Genomic DNA, 16,145 nt, shown 5'->3' with positions numbered 1-16,145 from the left:
CCCAAACCTTGGTGGAATTTACAATGCACAACAGCAAAAAAGGCTCAAAACAAAGCGTGGGGGATATTTCGCCGATATCCTACCACGAACAACCTCATAGCCTTCAAATGTGCACGAGCCAAAGCACGCTACATCCGTCGTCAGAGTCAAAAGGAATCGTGGATCCGTTTTACATCATCTATTAACCAGTCTACCAACTCTAAGGTAGTCTGGGATAAAATCCGGAAAATGAAGGGGAAATATACATCCCACCCTTCTTCAATCCTAGATTATAATGGATGCACTATTGCAGATCCAACTGCAATAGCCAATACTCTTGGGAAAACATTCTCTAACATCTCCGCAACATCCTCGTACTCCCCAAAGTTCCTGGTCCTGAAACATAAACTGGAAAAACAAGCACTTAATTTTAAGTCCAAGGGCCTCTGTCCCTACAACGGGGCGTTCACTATAGAGGAACTGAAAAGAGCCCTCACTCTTTCCAAAGCAAGTGCTGTTGGACCAGATGGCATCCATTATGAAATGATTAAACATCTTTCACTAAAATCTATGGATTGTCTGCTCCTTCTGTATAACAGAATCTTTATTGAAGGGCAGTTTCCGGACTCCTGGCGAAAGTCAATCGTTCTTGCCTTTCCTAAGCCAGGAAAGGATCCAAAAGTCACCACCAACTATCGTCCTATTGCTCTGACTAGCTGTCTGTGCAAAATCCTGGAGAGAATGGTTAATTCTCGTTTAATATGGTATTTAGAATCAAATGACCTTCTCTCCAGCATCCAGTGCGGCTTCCGAAGGAACCGGTCCACTTTGGACCATCTTATTAGATTGGAAGCATCCATCCGGGATGCTTTCCTAAAACGCGAACACTTGGTGTCGGTGTTCTTTGACATGGAGAAAGCGTATGACACAACTTGGAAATTTGGCATCTTAAAAGATCTCCATAGCCTTGGTCTTAGGGGGCAACTCCCAATTTTTATTAAAAACTTTCTAGCCAATCGATCTTTCCAAGTTCGCGTGGGATCCTCACTCTCTCCTTCCTTCAGTCAAGAGGAGGGAGTACCACAAGGATCAGTATTAAGTGTCACGCTTTTCGCCATCAAAATAAATTCAATCACAGAACAACTTTTTCCAACTGTAAACAGTGCCCTCTATGTTGCGACTTTAGCATTTTTTGTCAGTCGTGCAACATGAGGGTTGTTGAAAGACAACTGCAGAAAGCCATTGATAATCTGAATTTCTGAGCAGTTGCTAATGGCTTCAGGTTCTCGCCGGAGAAGACCGTTTGCGTGCACTTTTGTCGTAAGCGTAATCTTCATCCTGAACCCGAATTAAGGCTCGGACAATATGCTATTCCAGTAGCAGCGAACATAAAATTCTTGGGACTCATTCGATAAAAAACTGACCTTTTTGGATCATATCCGTCAACTCCGCACAAATTGCACACGTGGACTTAATATTCTCCGCTCGCTTTCCTCTACATCTTGGGGAGCAGACCGATGTATCCTTCTTAGGCTTTACCATGCACTTGTGCGATCCAAACTAGACTATGGGTCCCAGGTATATTCCTCAGCTAGAGACAGTGTCCTGCGATGGCTGGACCCTGTCCATCATCAGGCCCTACTGGAGCATATCGCACATCTCCTGTCCAGAGCTTATACGTCGAAGCAAACCAACCACCGTTATCGCTTCGACGTAAGCAGTTGTCTTTAAAGTATGCTTTAAAACTTATATCCCTGCCAGACCATCCTACGTGACCATTCGTTTTTGAGCCACGATGGGAAAATTTATACAATACTCGTAAGTCTGCCAATCGTCCTTTTGGTATTCGTCTCCAAGAGCTAGTCAAAGAACTCAATATCAAGATAGACAAGGTTGCCCAAACACCAAAGCAACCTTTCCACCCTGGCATGCTCATGTCCCAGCATGTGACTTGTCCCTTAGAAATTGGGGAAAGTCGGACACTCCATCATCTGTCTACCTACAGCTTCATTCAGCACACCGAACTGAATATTCTGACTTCGCGCCAGTCTACACAGACGGTTCGAAGTCGGAATCATATGTGGGATCTGTTGCTGTCTTTACAGACACTACTACATCAGAGCAGATTCCCTCTGAATGCAGCATATTTACTGCAGAGCTGCACGCTATAGAGTTAGCCTTGGATCGCATTAGTGAATGCCAATACCAACGGTTCATTTTATATTCCGACTCGCTCAGCATGTTACAGGCTTTAATATCTGTGAGATATAATCCTCATCCAGTTCTGTCTAGTATCCAGCAGAAGATTCACTTCCTCCATGGACATGAATATGATATCCGCTTCTGCTGGATTCCCAGCCACATTGGGATTAGGAGAAATGATTTGGCTCACACCGCAGCCAAATCAGCAATCCCCAATAATAATCGCTGCCTGTCAGTCCCCTATACAGACTACAGGCAAACAATACAGCAGAAGATACATTCCCAATGGCAGGATTTGTGGAATGGACAGACTGGGAATAAACTATATCGTATAAAGCCTGTAATTGAACCGTGGCAATCTAGTCTGCGCAGGAATCGTAAGGAGGAAGTTGTTCTTGCCCGGACCTGCATAGGACATAGTCATTTGACTCATTCTTTTTTGCTGAGGGCTGATGACCCTCCTATGTGTGAGTCCTGTGGCACAATTTTATCAATTAGACACATTTTAATTGAATGTCCAGATTTTAGCAATATCCATTTTACCGCTTTTACCCATCTGACTGAGCCATATATACTCAGTCAGATTTTATCTGACAATGACAATGTGTCTGCTGTTTTTAGCTTTTTAAAATCAATAAATATTTTTACTCGTATATAAAATTTTTACATTTTTCTTTTATATATTTGTTATACCTTTTGACATAGTGACCTAACTAATTAGGTCACTGAAAGTTTAAAATGTTTTATAAATGACCTGGTCTTGGCGCATTATAGCCTTAGTAGCTAATGCGCCAATAAAACCAAACCAAACCAATCTTAGTCCAACATTATTTGCAATAAGAATTACAAACATGACACGGGATGTACTGAATACAATAGAATTGTACATGTTTGCTGTTGACCTCATTATTTCTTGTCAGTCGCAAACCATCAACAACATTGAAAGACAACTTCAGATTTCCATCGCTAAAATAGAATCGTGGGTATTGTGGAATGACTATTCCCTATCAGAAAAGAAATCTGGTGCAATTCATTTTTGTAAAAAATTCAAACTTCACCCGGATCCAGAAATATTTTTAAAAAACAGCCTGATTCCTGTCACTAACAATTTTCGTCTATTGGGATTATATTTAAATAATAAACTCAGTTTTGCTTCCCATATAGCTTACCTTCGGACACATGCCTGAAAAAACTGAACATCCTGTGGAATTTTGCCTTTAGCCAGCAGGTAGTTGATTGCTGGAACAGATTTTCATCTTTTGTTGTGGAAGTTGATAGCCTAAATAAATTTAAGGCTGAACTGGACAGGTATATGGAACAAATGGAGGGGTGAAATGGATGTTTTTTTTTTTTTTTTTTTTTTTTTTGTCTGATGCTGCATAAGCTTGCTTTCTTGCATCATATACCTCTGCTATGTCCTGGGGTGCTGACAGAAGCTCCCTCCTTCATCTCTATAGAGCTTTAATAAGATCACGTTTAGATTATGGATCACCTGTCTATGGCACCGCTAGGAAAAGTTTGCTATTACGTCTGAACATCATACAGTACAGTGCCCTTAGGATAGCTGTGGGAGCCTTCAGAACATCTCCAGTCTACAGCCTGTATATTGAGGCAAATGAATCCCCCTTTGCATCTTAGGAGAAAATCCTTACTGTGTAATTATGCAGCAAAGATATAAAATCGTTAAAACCTTGTTGTTTCAAAATAATAAGGAAACTTCCTGTGGATTACACTCCAAACAAGAAAGCTTGGATGACTTCGGATATTTTTCTGCAATACATAAATGATTGGAATAAGGAGCTATTCAAAAAGAAGAAAAATATTTTGTTAGTCCTGCACATCCCCAGATTCAAAATTTGTCCACCATTAAGCTGGTGTTTCTGCCTCCCAATGCGACATCAGTTTTACAACCAATGGACATATGTGTAATCAAGAGTTTGAAACGATTTTATAAAAGAGTTCTAGTTCTACATCTGATCGGTCAAAGTGAACAGAAACTTAGAGTCTATATCGATATTGGATGCTATAAATTTATTGAATGATGTGTGGAATAATGTTACTTTGACAACCGTATTGGATTTCTTCAAGAAATCGAAATTAAATTCAAATGAAATTTCAATCGTACATGAAAATGATGGGAATGAAGAAAACAGTGAACCATTATCTGAATGGTTGATACGTAACAACGTTGTAGGTTTTAATACAGATAACATCGATGAATTTGTATGAGTTGACAACAACTTATTAACTAGTGGTCTTCCTACAAAGAGTGATATTGTGGATGCTATGCTCGACAATGATAAAGACTATGATGACAAGTGAAAGTGAATCAAAATCAGTGCTGACAATCTCACAAGCTCAAGGTGCAATGGACACATTAGTCAATTTATTTGAAGGAACTGAGGAAAGTAATGACTTAATGCATTCAGTGTTTTAAGGGGAAACTTAAGAAATATCAAAAGTGAAATCTTTAAAACAAACATTAATTTTAAGATTCATAAATAAAGACTAATTGAAATCGTGTGTATTAAATAGTATTGTTTTTAAATACAGAGAAATAAATTGAGTTTAGTATTAAGTGAATTGTTTTTTTTTTTTTTTTTTTTTTTTTTTTCAAACATATTAATACAAATAATATGCAGTTATATACTTATTTTTTTTTCTCTCTAATATTTCTTTTGTTTTTTGAATATCTTTTTATCATGTTATTGAGAATTTTAAAAAATAGGAGGTAGATTTAACTCATCACTGATATAAAGTTTTCATTGTCTAGCGGCCCTAGGGGTTTCTCCCTCTCCGATATCACCAATATAGCGAGTGACGGTTATAACAAGGAAATTTTGTCTGTCCCTTGATGCTCTTTATAATCAAGTTCGACTGTATATAACAATTGAATGATCATTCAGTTATCTTTTAACTCTGGCTAAAATATGTTATGCACATGCAGCTAAAATATATGTATAGTTTACTTCTAAACTTAATTATAAAAGTGTTTTTAATTGGTTTAGCATTTTTTAAATATACAGGGTGATTCAAAATTTCACCAAAAAAATGTAGGAGCATATTGTAGAGTTAAAAATAATAGTGAGGTTGTTCTGCAGAAAAAACATACTTCTCAAGAGCCTTTATTCACAGGATATTAAAGATTAATCATAAATTATAAAATGAAACAAATAAACCTCTTTTGTTTAAATAAACAAATAAATGCAGCTATTCAAAGTGACCTTCAATGTGTTTAGTGTGCCATTCATCCCAATGAATCTGTGATTTCCTGTTATGCATTATCATTTCAAGACTATTCTTAATGTTTTCAGCTGCTTCCAAAAATGCAATATCTCAGTTTGTCTTGAAATGATAATGATAATACATATAGCATAAACCATCAATTCATGTGTGATCCCCCCCCCCATACAAAGTAATGTAAGTGTGCGAATTTGCATGATTGTGATGACCATTATACAGGACCATTCTGACTGATCCATTGTTTATTGTACTCTGTGTTTAAAAAACATTCAGAAACATCACTGGAAAAGTGGACTGGTTCACTCATGTGTAAACTTTAACCTCTGCAAAATTTTAGGTATATTTATTTTTACTAGTAGTTCCCAGAAATTGTTCTGCAGCAAATCTAAATATATACCATTGCCATTCCTGAAGTAAGGACAAGTTATGAGTGTTGAGAATTCATTTCTTGTAAGACATAGTTCATTTGTAACCAGATCATCGCAGAAAAGTTGAGGATCATGTATACATTACAAAGTGAGCCACTGACAAAAGTTACAGCATTTATTCATAACATGCAGTAACAGTCTTTGTTATAGGCATTCTGTTAAATGGATAAAGGATTCAGTGTACCTGTCTTTCACTAAGTTGTCTCACCACAGGAGCAAATGTTTTATGATTTAGTACTCGAGATGAAAATTTTTTTGTCATATCAGTAAACACCAGCCATGGCAGAATTGTTAAGAATCTCGTCATAAAATCATATCAGTTAACTCAGCAAAAGTAAATGGATTTGTAAACAATGAACAATTGTTGTGGAACTTTAAACTCAAGTAACAGATGCATTAACTCTGATAGTTTGCACCCTCCTGCACTGGTTACAACTGAGAAATAGTATGATTCGTGTAATAGAACAATTATTCTCAGTTAGTATTTGTTTTATATTGTTTAAAGCCTATTTTACGCAGTCATATTTTTATGACATAAATTTACCATAATATTTTGCTGTTTTACATGTTTTTGTAATTTATAATTAACATATATCTAAGAAATAAAACCTTTTGAGACATTCATTTATAAGAATTTTTTTTTTCTTATTTTTAATTAAAGAATGTGTTCCTATCATTCTGTACAGTGTTGAAACACCCTGTATTTTAGTTATATTAATATATATTTAAAGCAGTTAAATATATTTTCAGACATATTTTCTGCCTGTAATAGGCCTGGTGGATGCAGAAAAGCTTAGACCTGGAGATCTTGTTGTAAGTAATTTTCAAATATATCTTTAAATTTGATTAGAGGTTCAATTAGTTTAGACATAAAAACCTTGCATGTATTGAAACTAAATTAATAAGTAAATTAGTAGTTAGTTATATTAATTCTGTCACTATTTAGAATTTTATTGCTTGAAGAATTCTTTCTTTTAATTCTAGATTGACCTAAATTTATTTCAAAATTAAATTGCTTAAAACAGTTAGACAGAATGCATATGACTGTTACTTTATCCTTGTAAAAAGTGTTAAATGATCTTTAAAAGAAGCAGTCTGAATGCATCTGGTTGCTTTTTTTTTTTTTTTTTTTTTTTTTAATCTCTTTTTGAAAAGTGTTAAATGATGTTTAGTCATGTCAACATGACATAAAAGAATTTATTTTCAACTAGAACCCAGATTCTCTTAAGGTGTTTTGTATTCTATCAATGTGTTACTTTCTTGATGTTTTTTTTTTTTTTTTTTTAAGCCTTTCTTGGCATTTGTTTTTTAATGGTTTCAAACATTCACAAATGTGTAAGCAGCCATTTAGCTTCGGCATGGCAATTCACTTATAACAACCCCACTCTGCTCCCAGAGAGAGAATTTTTTTTATAAAAATATTACTATACTAGCCTTCAGCAGCAGAATTAGTCAGTGAAGGCTAGCATAAGGGAAGTGCATTATTTTTAATGAATTGGGTTAATATATCAGAATTGGAATACACCAGAACATTCCTTTTATGTTACCAAATTTATCATTTTTATATTCCAGGGGGTTCAGTGTTGGGGTTGCCTCTTACTGTTTTTAATTCTTGTTGATGATATTGATTTAATGTCTGAGTTTGCTGATGATATAAAAGTGGACAGGGTGGTTAATGACAGTAATCAGATTGTATATACTACTTCAACAAGACCTGGATAAATCAGGCAGATGGGGCTGAAAAAATGGCAGTTGAGGTTTAAATGCAAGGTAATGGAGAATGGAAAAGACTCTGGTGTAATTGTATAGTCAGTCATGAAGTTCTCTGAGCAGTATGTCAAGACTTATTGGAAAGCACATGAGGTTCTGTCAATGATATATGGGAATTTTCCCAGCAGGGGCAAAGAGGTTATTATTCTGTTGTATGAGGCAATGGTTAGATTGCATCTTGACTTTTGTGTATATGTGGAATTTTGAAAATATTAATGTTTTAATTTTGACCTTTTATTATTCAATCATAAAAAATTGTAAATAAAATCCATTGTTACTTTTTTTTTAATGCAGTAATATCCTACACATCTATTTATGTATTACTTGATTGAGTTTTGACTTTTGTAAGCATAAATTGGACAACCGAGGTCAAAATGCAATATCTCCAGTTTTCAAACCTATTTTTGTGTTACTATCTATTATAAACTCTCTACAATTAGTTGGAAACACAGATAAGAGGTAGACGCATATGCTCTAACAATGCTCTAACAATTTAAATACAGTTCATACATTGATAGATGTATTGAAGCAATATTCAAAACATAATCTGTGTATTATGTTTTGAATATGGAAAACATAGATCTCTGTATGTTCTGCAGAAAGGTTAAATGAGCTGATGAACCTAATTGCTGATGGCTTCCTTACTCTTTCTCAGTCAACATGCATATGGGGACATAATTGTAAATCGGAAGAAGACAGTTCCAGGGTAGGTGTATGGAAATTTGCCTTCAGCCAGAGCTAATTGATCATTATAAACTTACACCTGGTATTGTGGATGTGAGTATAAAGTAGTTTGTATATGCATGGTAAGAGCTCACTTCAAAATTAATCCAGATTCACCACATAGAATCATTTCCATTTATAAAAGACTTCAAAAGTAATTTCAGCCAGCAAAGTGTTATGTTTAACAAAAAATAACTAAATAGCAATTTCTTTCAGTAATAATGCAACAGTGTAAATTGAGTAAAAGGCTCCTCACTTTTCAAGTTTATGACATATAGTTTGAAATAGTTTGAAGTAGATGTTGCATACATTGAGTTTGGTTAACATTGGAGGAGTGTGCTACCTCAGGAATCTGTAACCAGGGCTTTTCCTACTTGTATGTATTTTGTGGATGAAGCATACAACTCATGAAATCATTTCTAAGGGGATGTAGGTATGTGTTTTTTTTAAAATGTCATAACTATATTTTTATTTTCATTTAATCTCAGTCCAACCAAATTCATAGCAATACTTTCAGACCACCATACATGTTAATTAATAAAGATGAATATAAAGGAGTGGTTTCTCCTTAACTAGTGCAAGAAATTTATGGCTTTAGGAAGTAATCTGCATGATACTTTTTTTTTTTTTTTTTTTAACTTATGAAGTAGAAAAAAAAAGCATTTGTTATGTGTTAAAACTGTCATGATGTTGCTAATCTGGGTAATATTTCTCTCTAGGGAGTTAATAAAGACTCTTATCTCATTTTGGAAACTCTGCCACAAGAGTAAGTGCATAATTTTGTTTCAGTTTTTAAAAAAAAGTGTAGAATAAATAAAATAGTTGTAGTAGCATACCACAATAGGTATAGTAGGAATCCAGCTAACCAAGGTTTCTCTAATTTATCTGGCAAACCAAAAAAAAAGGGGGGTAGGTATAGTATGAACTGTTGAAATAGTGACACCAAACTTAGAAGAATTGTTTATGTGGCAGGTTGTTGTGAGATGATGAATCCTCACTTTTAATCAGTAACCAGATTGCAAAATATTAACTAGTACTGTAGTATTTTTGGCAACAAAAACAAGACTATTTTTTTTTTCTTTTTTTTTTTTTTTTGTAATAATGTATAGTCAGTTGGAAACACAGGTTTTGAAAATACACCAGGTTTTGAAATTCATTGCCTGAAGCTTTTAATCAACAGTGACCATCTTAACATTTTCCAAATAATTTTTGAGAAATATAATAACTGGAATGCTTTGCATTTCATTTAAAAAAATATATATATATATTAATCAGTGCATTTAAAACTTTGTTTTTAAGCAATTTTATTGAATTCCATAATAAATAGTGAAATTACTTATTATTAATTGAATGTACTGTACATTTTGTACATACTATATGTATTTGTTATTATAATTATTGTATGTAATAAATACTGTACAGTAAAAACAAATCCCAAACAATAAAACAGGCAAAAAGTTAAGTTTCTGTTATCTAGAATTTCTGTTAACCAAAGTAGCATCAAATCCCATGTACCTTGCATAATCAAGATCTGACTCGATTATTTTTGTGAATTTTCATTTTTTGATACCAGCATAAGACTAGACTATCCTGAGTGAAAAAGTATCATATTTATTGTGGTAATTCTTGCTATTCTTTCTCAAAATTTCATGCACAAAAACAAAATTTATGAGAATTATATAAAGAGTATGAATTGCATAAAAAAGTTGCGTATCAACTCTTATGAAAAACTACCAAATTAAACGGAATGAAATTGCCTTTATATTTACCTCCGTTACGTTGAACTTTTTTTTCCTGACAAAATCCATAAGGGATGGAGTTATTTCAAATCAGCACCCAGGGATGAACTGGCCACAGTGATTGATGCAGGACCAACAGGAAATTTAGATCATTGGTTAATAGTAATGACATGATAAGCGATTCAGGTGATGCCAAAATCATTTGTAGCCACTGGGGCCTAAACCTGCCATTCTGACCCTTTCGGTAACCTGATATTTTAATATAAAATTAACCACAGATTTGCTGAAAAAATATGCTGTGCTGTATGTACCAAATTTAATTAAATTAAAAAAATTGACGATCAAATTAAAAAAGATATATTTCAAAGGACTATTCCTCCTTCTGTGTCTAAAAAATAACAAAAAGCAGAGTTCCTTGTGCTATCTAGGATAAAAATGTAAAGGCTGTATCCCTATTATATTATTAAAGCATAGCAGCTTTATATGGTTTTTAAAGTAATTTATTAAACTAATTAAATTGTGCATACAACAGTGTAGTGTAAAAAAAAAATTTTTTTTTTTTTTTTTCAGCAAGTTGCTTCTTTCCTCCATTAGTCATCGTGTCCTTCAGCTCCAACATTTCAGAGAATAATAGATTTATGAAAAGGGAAGTGCCTAGTTAACCTGCAATGGTGGAACCCACAATTGTTATAAACAAGGTGGCGTGGGGCTTGACAGCTTCACAAATCTCTTTTTTTTTTTTTTTTTTTTTTTTTTCCTAAAAAACACTTTTTAGAAATAAAAAAGAGATTTTTGGCCTTTTTAAATTCTGCTTGAAGTTTAGCAATGCTTTGCACAATATGCCTTTTTCTAATGAATAATTATTAAATGTAATTATTTGTCTTCTTAAAATGAAAAAATTTTAATTTAAAAATGCGTACCTTTTCTACAGAGATAAATGGGATTATGTCTCCGAGTGTTAGAATTATATCACAATTAATGTAACTATTAGGGTTATATCTTGATACTCAAGAGCAGAACCGCATCTTGCTTGGTAAAGTGCAATTCTGCTACATGAGTACAATGATGCCCTAACAATCAAATTAAAATAAAATCATAAAAATAAGTTACTCCTTTTTTTTTTTTTTTTTTTTTAAATGCAAAGCACTTTTCAGAAAAATAAGATAGATTGTGTCAGGTAGCAAAATCGCACCTTATCAAGTATAATATTGGTCCCTGAGGATATCGCAGACATTCTCTCAGATGTGCCAAGATATGCTTGCTACGTGGGAATCTAAAACACTGATGGACCTGAAATTCAGGTAACACTCAAGTTAAGTGGACCTAATTTCGACAAAGTCTGGTTGATCTGCGACAGCCAAATTCTCCGCTTGCACTTTGCGATGGTGAGACTATTAGTAACTCTGGGTATAATTTCCATGTGCAAGTGTCCTGAAATGCAGTGCCTGCCACATTGTGGGTGACCACCCCGGTGCGAACCAACGTAAGCAGGGATTGTGGTGTGGCTACCACACTGCATGGAGGAATGCCGTCCCCTCTGTTTTACATGGCAATACTAGGTGGTAGATGTCTCTCATCAACTGGTGCAATATAACCACTTTGTTTGTTGGAGACTTGAGAAGTGGCAAAACCCATGTTTGGTCTTCAGAGAAAAGCTCCGGTAAATTCTCTCCCACCTCTTCCATCATGCAGTATGATTGATGTCTTTTGAGATTATGATGGACATCATGACAAGATCCAATTTTCTTACATTTTGAGGGAACAGCTCTAAAACAGTGTTCACAGGCCGGCTGCTAGTTAGCACACCAGACCAAACCTCTCTGGGAGGGCCTTCTTGATTGCCTTTATAATCTCTGCCAGATAGTGATTGGAGGAAGTCCGAGTAGTGTGTATACGGGAGCATTGTCAAGGACACGTTATGTCAAGGACTTGGTATATTCTTACCATGTGTACGGCATATCTAAAAAATGAATTTCATTACTTCATACAGCATGTCCCCCCCCCACCATACACACCTTTTCTTACTACTGAATTTACCATGAATCATCAAACTAATAGACTAAACTTATTTGCAAAAAGACCCAAACCTCCCAAACAATTCCTCGTTTATTTCACAAATATACATGGTCTCAGTTCTAATCTCAATGATGTCCATTTCCACTTACAGTCTGCCAAATCCCATGTACTTTTTCCGACAGCAGTTATTGCTTGATTCAACCACTACTCATCTCAGTTGTCTGAATTATTCACTATAGCAGTAGTAGTAATAGTGGCATGTGATGCAAGAAAGCAAGCGTATGAGCTTATGCAGCATCAGCCAAAAAAAAAAAAAAAAGGAATTCACACAACCATCAACCATTCCTTCTAAATGTTTTCCCAGTTCCTCCATAATTTATTTAACCTATCAACTTCCACAATGACAGATGGAAGTTTGTTCCAGCAATTAACCACCCGCTGGCTAAAGACAAATTTCCGCACATCTATTCTACATCTGTCTTTCCTCAATTTGAATTTATGCCCCCTTAGGTTCATAATCTGAACAAGTGAAAGAATCCCATCAGGATTCAGTGTGCTCAACCCATTCAAGGCCTTATACACCTCAATCAGATCACCTCGCAGGTGCCTAGTCTCCAGCCGCTGTAATATGCAGAACTTAAGCCTCTCTTGGTAAGAGGATCACTTCATTCCCCTCACCAATCTTGTTGCCATTCTCTGTACGTGCTCAAGTAAATCTACGTCCTTCCTAAAATGAGGCCTCAAGACCTGTACGCAGTACTCCTGACCATTGCCTTATACAGAGGGACAATCACCTCCTTTTCCCTGCTAGCGAAATTCCTGTATTTCATTGACAAAACCCCATGACCTGCTCTTGCAGCCTATCTGCATTGTTCAGAAAACTTCATATCTGACTGCACAATTACTCCCACGTCTTTTTCATTTTCTTCCACCCTAACTGTAGTACTGCATGTGGGTAGTACTTCTACCCACATGCAGTACTTTGCATTTCTCAATGTTAAACTTCAGTTTCTACTTCTCAGCCCATCTTCCCAAATTTTTTAAATCCTGTTGCAGTAGCACACTGCCATTACTGTCATTAACAACCCTGCCAACCTTTGTATCATCTGCAAACTTTGATACTAAGCCTGATATTGATGATATACCTTCATCAATATCATTGATAAATATACAAAACAACAGTGGACCCAACACCGAACCCTGTGGGATGCCACTAATAGCATTAGTCCATGAAGAGCAGTGCCCATTGATTACCGCTTTGTCTTCTCCCACTCAACCATCCATTTATCCATTGTAGCAACTTACCCTTAATACCATTCTGCTCCAATTTGTACAGTAGTCTTCCATCCGCAACAGTCAAAAGCTTTCCTGAAATCCAAGTATATGATGTCAAAATTATTTACTGCATCCAGTTCCTTTGTAACCACATCATAATATCCAATCAAATTTGTCAGACAAGACTTTCCCTTAACAAACCCATGCTGTGTCTGAATTATTGCTGCAGTCCTGTCTAGATGATCTTGCAGTGCATCTGCTGACGAGACTAGTGGGAGTGAGAAGTTTTCAAAGCCGCTAATTGGATTTTCTTATTTATTGATTTGAAATTATTGTTTTTCTAAAACTTTTGATTCAAATTTATTAGTATAGCATTATTTTGTGATTTTCTGATTAATCTGGTGTATTTATTCTTTACTTGGCCTCGTAATTGCATAAAAGTATCAGTAAGGGTATCAATCCATGTGTTACAAGTTGCAGCTCCACTGAACGAGACGTTTTTTAGCCATATTTAGCCGCTTTATTGACCAATTATTACATCAAATTATTTTCTATGAGTAGGTTATAGACCTAGTCAGGATCCTCAGTTTATTCTGAATTGAGAAAGCAAGATTTGGAAGTTAATTGATACTTAAGTGTCCGTAGATTTACCGTTCGTAACTTGCTGCCATTATACGACACAACATTATATCCCGAACTAGATAGCGTAAGCTTAGTATAGTTCAATATATAATATAATATTGACAATTAATCAGTAAAATCTATTAATTTTGTTAAACTTCGTTGTCAATTAAATTGTACTTTTAGCTAAATACATATAACGACTTAGATTACAAACATAACATAATTAATTAATACATAACTTGATACGGAAGTTATATAAACGGAACTCGTAGATAATACTCGATACTGAAAAATATATATAGCGTTATAACTGTGTTGGGATACAAGTTTAGAGTTATAATTTTATACTGAAATTGAAATTTTATTGAAATCATGACTCAGACCAGAGCAGCAAAGCAAAAGGCTCAAGCTAATGGGAGTGCTGTGGCTCAGAGAAGAAGTGAGGGGGGCAGTTGCCCTCTAAATCACAGCCATTTAAAATGCACTGCTTGCATGATGTTTGTGGAGCAGTCGGGTACGGGACATGATATTGCCATGGGGGATGTCACATCTTTGTGTGTGTACGCAATGCAAGGAGTGTAATGAAATCAGGCGACAACTCAGCGTTGTTTTGGGCCTATATGAGAGCTTGAAGGACAGGGTGGATGCCCTCGAAGGATCTAAATTGAGGGGCTCATCAAGCTCTCTCAGCTGCCGACATCAACGCCAGAACTTGCACTTGGTCATCACACAACACAGTGACAACCCCCAAGGCAGAATGCGCTGGTCTCACAGAAACTAGTAGTTGTTGGTGATTCTATTGTCAGGAAAATGGGGAACATGTTTTGTAAAAAGGATAGGTGGAACAGGACCAGGGTATGTCTGCCAGTGACAAAGGTTGATGATGTTGTAGAGCGGATATCATCTTTTAAGGGCACAAAAGGTGATATAGTTGTACACGTTGGCACTAACGATATTAAGAGTAGGAGACCGTCAGAATTACTTAACAAGTACAGGTCGCTGTTGAAAAAAAGCCGTGAATTAGGGTTGAATTTGAAAGTGTCTGCAATTCTGCCCAGACACGATAGGAGGGAGTATATGATGAGAATCTTGTCGATCAATTCGGCTCTTGAAAGATTGTGCAAGGCTCAAGGGGTAGAATTTTTTTCAGCCTGGTCTGAACTTGTTAACAGGAGTGACTGCTTCTACAGGGATGGGATACACTTAAATAGAAAGGGTGCAAGAATATTTGCTGATGCTATCGAGGCAGTGTTAAGTGGGTGGGAAAATTGCTATCTTGGGGGGATACAAGGACTAATAGATTAACAGTAGCCACTGGCAGAGGTGGGGGATTGAGTTTTATTGGTGCATTAGCAACTAAGGCTATAATGTGCTGCAGAGGTGAAAGTGATTCTTGCACTGCTTCTATTGGAATGAGCAGCAGCCTAGAAAACAAGATGCAGGATATTTCAGATATTTCAGAGACTGCTGGGAGTCATTGCGGTACAAATAAACATGGGTTGTGTTAGGGAAGCTAAGAATACATATAGGTGCATGTATACTTGCATGTACACCAATGGTAGGACTTCGATAAATAAATTTGATGAATTTGAGGTATTGCTCAAAACATCAAAGGCAGATATTGTTGGGATATCAGAGACGTGCTGTCACACAGATATAAGGAATGCAGAACTGGAATTTGGGGAGTACAATGTGTACAGAAAAGATAGACAGGATAGGAAGGTAGGAGGGGTTATGCTATTAGTTAAGAAACACATAAAATCCAAGGAAGTGCATCCAGTTGATGTTGGTGGACAATGCAATGTTGAGTCTGTTTGGTGTGTTATAGGCCTAATAAATCTGATGAGTATGATGAGCAGTTGTGCAGAGAAATAGAGTGGGTGAGTAAATCAGAGTGTCTTATAATGGGGGATTTTAATTTCCCAGAGAATGACTGGAATTTGTGGGTTGGTCACTAACACACTAGCAAAGCTTTTATAGATTTATTGGATGATTGTTTTCTACATCAGCATGTTCGGGAGGCAACTAGAGGGAATAATACTCTTGATCTGATTATCAGTAGTGATTCTTCATGCATTAAGAATCTGCAGATAAAGGAACCACTAGGTGGCAGTGATCACAGTGTGCTGAAGTGGGATTTACTCAA

At 35.8% G+C, this 16,145-nt stretch overlaps 1 protein-coding gene across 1 annotated transcript in view; it reads left to right on the top strand.

Moving 5' to 3' along the window:
* Nucleotides 1–16,145, top strand: part of Rpt5 (26S proteasome regulatory subunit Rpt5) — a 169,769-nt gene that overhangs the window by 90,941 nt on the left and 62,683 nt on the right. The window contains exons 5-6 of the mRNA XM_090384616.1: nt 6,603–6,665; nt 9,065–9,111. Of these exons, the coding sequence (XP_090240742.1) occupies nt 6,603–6,665; nt 9,065–9,111 (110 nt within the window). The remainder of the gene's footprint in view (nt 1–6,602; nt 6,666–9,064; nt 9,112–16,145) is intronic.

This window comes from Mastigoproctus giganteus, chromosome 1 (genome assembly GCF_048544385.1).
Source record: "Mastigoproctus giganteus isolate SK-2022 chromosome 1, ASM4854438v1, whole genome shotgun sequence".
Classification (NCBI taxonomy): Eukaryota; Metazoa; Arthropoda; class Arachnida; order Uropygi; family Thelyphonidae; genus Mastigoproctus; species Mastigoproctus giganteus.
The sequence above is the reverse complement of the archived record's forward strand: the minus strand, read 5'-3'. Positions and strand labels throughout refer to the sequence as shown.